The 6433-nt window shown below is 46.8% G+C and overlaps 1 protein-coding gene across 1 annotated transcript; it reads right to left on the bottom strand.

Annotated features, from left to right (window-relative positions):
* Nucleotides 1-329: 329 nt before the first annotated feature.
* On the bottom strand, nt 330-5386 carry PTGDS (prostaglandin D2 synthase). The gene is made up of 7 exons (XM_027852600.1): nt 5170-5386; nt 4108-4247; nt 2645-2721; nt 2243-2356; nt 1755-1856; nt 830-852; nt 330-491 (listed from the first exon to the last, which is right to left on the bottom strand). Exons 1-6 carry the CDS (start codon nt 5287-5289, stop codon nt 830-832), a joined length of 576 nt encoding a protein of 191 aa, XP_027708401.1. The 5' UTR covers nt 5290-5386; the 3' UTR covers nt 330-491.
* Between the last annotated feature and the right edge of the window lie 1047 nt (nt 5387-6433).

Below are 6433 nucleotides of genomic sequence, written 5' to 3'. Positions count from 1 at the left end.
AGCTCTAGTGATATTATACTGGATGGCACCATTCCCCACTCTCAGCTCTGGACATCCAACTACGGCAATGTTCCAATTTGGTTGTCTGGTTGGGAAGATATCGGATAAATTGTGTGATGTTAGAATGCTAGAATCATCAGACACTTGATATCAAAGCTAAGTCCCTAGAAGGATGTCATGGATAGAGTCCAGCTCATTCATTTTATAAATTAAGAAACTGAGGCCCAGGAAAGGGGAGTCCTATACCGAGCTAGTAACCCTCAAGGACCACACTGTGGTATAAATTAATAGAAGGAAGAAAGTTGCTATTGAGAGGACAAGACAAGAGCCAGGACCAAGTACTCCACTTATTTATTTGGTGGGGCCAGTACAGAAGCACAAAGCTGGGGGTGGCACAGGCAGAAGGATACTGCCTGCCAGGGGGCCATGGAGCTGAGACTTTCCAGAGAAGAGTCTGAGGTCCAAGGGGGTCATCAAGGCATGTGCAGGACCTGAGTGGAAGGAGAAAAAAATCGTGATATAGTAAGTGGAAAAAGCCTCAAACTTCAAACAGAGTCCTATGTAGAAATCTGACATTAACTGCAAGGCCCAAGGCAAGTCACTTAAATTTTTCTGAGGCTCTGCGTCTACATGTGTCAAATGAAGTTGATAGTAAAGGTTACTGTCTAACACACTTGGTAGTTGTGAGAAAAGCACTTTTGAAATAGGTGTTGTTTCTAGCCGGTACCGTTTATCCTTCTTCCCATCTGCACCCCCACACCCCCACACTCCATCCCCAATCCCTGCTGTGGATAAGGCATCAGAGGTCATGCCCTTCAGGGCTACTCACTTAGTTTTCATCGATACACTGATCTGCAGGAGAGAAAAAAAGTTAGTTATCTCCAAATCTGTATACAGAGGAGGTTACAAGAAATCCTCACCATTCTATCCCTTAAATAGAACCACTCCTTTTCTCTCCTATACTCAACTGTCCTCTATCCAGGAGAATCTGTCTTCATTTTAAGCCTCATATAGTGCCCTTAGCTTTTCATTCTAGGATCTGATAGTGTTTGTAAGAGTTCTTTTCACGTCTAATCTCAATCCTCCCTGATGCAATACAAGCCCCTTTCCTTCTTATGATCATTTCAAAGAAGATGAAAGAGTCCTAACTCCTCTTTCCCGCTGCCTTACTGAGAAGGCAGAATAATGGCAATTAGTTGGCTTTTTTCTCATAGGATGTATCTACCACCTCCTCTGGAATGTAATCAACTGAGAGTAGAACCCCTAAAATTCTCCAGATTTGGGGTGTTAGGTGGGAAGCCCTAGTCTTTCCCCTTGGACCAGAGCCTCCCAGAAGGCCTAGGCCTGTCATTTCCACCTCCTCCCCACCCACATAACTATTTTCTGAGACTCAGTAAGGTAAGAAGCCTGAGTTTAGGGTGCTGTCTCTCATTCACCTCCCCAAATTTGACTTTGTGAGAGAGTGGTGAAAGTTAGCCCAATCCTCTTTATCTGTTGTTCTGTCACTGGGGAAGCCATCACCTGATGCTCCAGGCTAGTTCAAGGAAATTCTGAGATTCACGGCAAAGAGCAGGGGGAAGGAGGCAGGAATCAGAGGAGGGACTGGTATTTGAAGGTCTAGACCCTAGCTTCTCTTTTACAATGAACCAACTCTATCCTAGGATCCTCCTCCCTCAATTAAGGTGTTTGGCCAAGGGTGTTTATGTGCTCCTTATCAGACCCTAATCCCTCTTCCCCTCAAACCTTGTCCTCACCAGTTTTGGGCAGGATGACAATGGTGTCTTCTGTGAAGCCATGGGACTTGGCAAACCTGATGAACCTCTCCTTCAGCTCAGGTCTCACATCCTTGGTTCTGCCTGTGGCAGAAAAGGTTGGCACACAAGGGAAGCACAGATTAAGTAGGAAAAGAGGTCATCTGAAGCAGTCCCCTCTTTCCGAGAAGGATTGTTCTTAAACTCAGTCTGGGAAAGCTGTTCCCTAGCCTCCCTTGATTATGGTTTCCAGGGTCAGAATTTAGGATGTTGGCCTACTTCCATCTGGGACACTTCAGTTGAAATCTTATTCTGTCCTCAGAGAGAAAGGGTTAAATGATCTGGATCCAGGAAAACCTAAGGATTAGTTGGTATTTGCAATAAAACTAGAAGGGGTGGGGCAAGAGGGTTTGAGGACCCTATCCCAATTAGCAGGTGGGGCACTAGGTGGGGTCCCCTTTGGGCTGGGTTGGGCTACCCTGGGTACATACTGTAGAGAGTTGCCATGTTGAAGTTACTGTTGCCTTTGGTTTTAGTGGTATACAGCAGGCAGTATTCTTCATAGTTGGTTTCCACCACAAAGATGTTATGTTCACTCCCCCACTCTGAGAAAACACAAGGAAGGGAACATTGTGGGGAGCTCCTGGACCACCTCCCCCTTGGGGCTCTCTAAACCTGTTTCCCCTCTTGGAATCCTAACTAGAGGGCAAGTAGGAGAAAATGGATTCATTCACCCAGTGCCAGCCAATACCCTCTTTGACCATAGATTCCCTCTTGATATTTTCTATGGCGTTTCCTCCCTGGATCCCCTGAATTCTGCTTAGACACGTAAGTCCCCTTGCCCTGACAGGAAAAACAGAGGAGGTGAGGGGGAGAGGAAGGGGAGCACTTACTGAGGCTTTTGTAGACATAATGTCCCGGCTGCTGGGTCTTCCTCAGGAGTGAAGTTCGAGTCTCACACTGGTTATTGCTGTAGGTACATCCCAGGAACAGAGACAAGTAGGTGGCTAATCCCAGCCCCTGCCCCTGCCCCAACCCCAGCCAAAGGTCGGACACTATGCCTATGGAGGACCTAATGTTTAGAAGCAGTACAGACTTAGAGTAGAAGGTTTGCTGAACTAACTTTGAGGTTGGGGTTAATATTAGAGGATCATATAATTAGAATCAGAATCTGAGGAAACCTCAGAGGCCATTGGCTCCAACCCTTCATTTTATTTTATTTTATTTTGACAGTAGTTTCTTTTTTTTCTCTTTTTAAAAATATTTATTTATTTTTAGTTTTCAAAACTGCTTCTGGATTGGCATTGGAAATGTGAAAGGTTTAAAGGATAACTAAAATGTGATTATGATGAGTTGAGATGAGGTTAATATTAGAGGCTGGGGTTATGGCTATAGTAAGGGATAGGGTTAAATATTAGGAGTACATATTGTCCTACCTGTTCATGCTCCCAGCCTCACTGTGGCATTAATAGCCAGACCCTGACCTTCCCTTTACCTGGCTCAAGTTACCTGTTCTGATTAAAAATTGCTTAATAATGTCTCCTGTGAGGAGATAGAGTGAAGAAAGTAGAGACAAAAGAACAATATGCATATGGACAACAATTATGTAAATAAAGACCCTACTAAGGCAAACACAACCTGGGTCACATACAATGAACAATGTGGGTTCCTTCCATTGAATGAAGACTAACACACACTTTCTTCCTTTCTGTGAACAATCTCATAAACTGCAAAGGTGTCTGGTGACATGCAACATCCATTCTCAGTGACATGAAACATCCATTCTCAGTGACATGAAGTGGATCACAGTATTGACCAAAGCCAGCAAGACTTGGGCTGAAGCCCTGCCTCCAAAACATACCGATGCTGTGCAAATCACATAACCTTGCCATAGTACTCTGGGCAACTATGACTATAAAATGCGGAGAAGATACTGACCCACATTGGTAGAGGGAATTTCCTCACCTGGGCAATCCCTTTAACAAATACGTCACAGGTGCATTCCTTATCTCACTACTAGGGTGGCTTTAACTGTTTCTGGGCAATGTACATTGTATGGAGTAGGGGAGGTTTGTAGTGTTAGGAAAGTCTACACTGCCCTATCCCAATAAATATTGTTTAATAAAACTGTTATAGCCAAGTTACTACCTTCCCCCTTCCCCCTCCCACCCCATCATTTCCTGCTCTGTCCCTGATCTGTTTAGGAAGGAGTGATGGTTAGGGGGCACGGGAAGGAAAGGTCCTTCATCCGTCCATGACCTCCCCATTTTATTTAACCTTGTATAATACCTGAAGCTGACTCCCTAGGACAGCTGGCAGCCCAGGTCCTGATCACTGCCCAGGTTCCTAGTCTTACCTGACGAAGGTGGCGGTAAAGTTGACTGTTCCATCGATTTCTGGAGTCAGGACGGTCTTACACATCATCAGCTCTGCCTTCTTTTTCAGGAACCAGGGGAAGGTAGAGGCCAACCCCACGCTGTACCATGTTCCTACAAACTGTGGGGCAGCTTCTTTGTAGCAGGCCAAGCCTCTGGGGACCCTTCACTCACTTCCATTCATTCCCTATCATTCCCCAGGCATCCAAACTTTCACCCCAGGGTGGCCTTCAGAATGAACTGTCTGTGAGATGTTCACCCTAAGCATAGAACACTGACCCAAGAATGAGTCAACAGCCTACCACCCCTGAGAACCCTGGGCACCTGTGCTGATAGTGATGGTGTCAGAACCTTCTATCAGCTGCTAAGCCATCCCGGCTCTCAATGGTCAGGAGTGGTTCTCCCTCTGACTCTTTGTTCCACTGTAGGAAGGTGCCACCCCCCCTCCCCCCCGCCCCAATCCCCACTCCTCTTCAGTCACGGACAGGCAAGACTGCAACAGCCAGCAGTATCCCAGGAAACCAGCAGAGGGCATGCTGGGGCTGTTCTTGGAGTCTTGGGCTGATGACTGAACCAAGGGTGGAGGTCTGTCCACCCTCCCTCCTTCTTCCCCAATAGCTCTAGCTGCCACTGCAGTCAACCTCTGCAAATCTTTGTGGGGAAAGGATCAGCCCACATCTGTGTGCATACACGTGAGCAGCTTGTATCCATGGGAATATCTCCTTTGCCTGCCCACCCCACATTTTGTTACCAGGGCAAGACTCCACCCCTTCACACCCTTATCTTGCAGCACACCTTTAGTGAGAGGGCTAATCTATGAGCTTTTCACCACTTTGAGGTTTTGGAGCAGGTCATATGTGTAAGGCATATCTGGGGACCAGACTACTATACTTTACATCTCCCCATTAATCCATCCCCTCATGTATTATCTCCCAGCAAAAATACCCCAACTGGAGCAGAACATTGAGGAGGGGAAGCTAGGCAAGGTCCCCCAGCTTCAGCTCCAACCGGTCTGCAGCAGCAGGGACCCATTTCCCACTTACCTTGTCTTCTACAAAGGCCGGCTGAACTGGGATCTCCTGTTGGGAGTCCTGGGCCTGGGCCTGGGTCTCTAGGGCCTGGAGCAAGGCTAGCCCTACCCACAGGAGACCCATAGCCATCATTCTGCTAATGGGCTGAGGACTGAGGAGGTCCTGATCCAGGCACTAGGGTCTGGGATAGGCAAGAGAGAGAAGCAGAAGGCAAGTGAGGGAGCTGCAGGGAAGACCCCTATTTATGGGCCTGGCTTGGCATCCACCCAACCAGAAACAACACAGCTTGGGTTCATGGTATCAGTGAGGGGGAGGAGAGGGCGGTCTCTCTCAGTCCCACATCATCCTCCCCTCCCCCTGCTGCCCAGCTGCTGAGTCCAGTTATGCAAGGTACACACACACACATACACACACACACACACACACACACACACACACACACAAGAGAAAATCAGCAGCAAACCAATGCCCAGGCTGGAGAGGGAGGGGGAGGGAGAAGACAGGCCATGGAGAAGCAAGGGGAGAGGGCTACAGAAACCATATGTGGTGGAAAGAGTGCTGGCTGAATTTGTAGGCAGAGAATCTGGTATGAATCCCAGTTCTGTTCTTTGCTTGTAGGAATTTGATGAAAATCACTACTTCTCTGTACCTTGGTTTCCTTATCTGTAAAATGAGAAAATTGGACAGGACAATCTCCAATATCTTTCCCACCTCTACTGAGCTCCCTTGACCTTGTGAGAGGGGACTACATAGAGGGTGAAAAGGGTGGTAGGAAAAAAGTTCCTCTCAGGCTCTTCCAGAAGATTTTTGAGACATGCAGCCTGGAAAGGCTCACTAGGCTCAGAGGCAAAATCAGAGTCATATGACCTCAGAGCCAAAAGGGACCTCATATGTTGTCCTGGCTGACCTGTACCTGATCAGGATGTGATCTATGTAAAATGTAAAATCTTCAACAAACTGCCTCTGCTTGAATAGCAGCAGCAGCAGCAACAGCAGCAGCAGCAGCTAACATTTATACAGAGAACTTTAAGGTTTGTAAAGCATTTTACAAATATCTAATTTTATCTTTATTACAACCCTGGGAGGTAAATGTTATTATTAGCCCCATTTTACAGATGAGGAAACTGAGGTAGACAGAGATTAAGTGACTTGCTCAGAGTCCCACAACTAATAGGTATATGAAACTGGATTTGAAGACTCATGTCTTGAAGACTCAGATCTTGCTGATTCTAGGTCCAAGACTATCCATTTTGCCCCCCAGCTGGCTCTGAAGTAC

This window comes from Vombatus ursinus, unplaced genomic scaffold (assembly GCF_900497805.2).
Source record: "Vombatus ursinus unplaced genomic scaffold, bare-nosed wombat genome assembly UNPS02000580.1, whole genome shotgun sequence".
Taxonomy (NCBI): Eukaryota; Metazoa; Chordata; class Mammalia; order Diprotodontia; family Vombatidae; genus Vombatus; species Vombatus ursinus.
The sequence above is the reverse complement of the archived record's forward strand: the minus strand, read 5'-3'. Positions and strand labels throughout refer to the sequence as shown.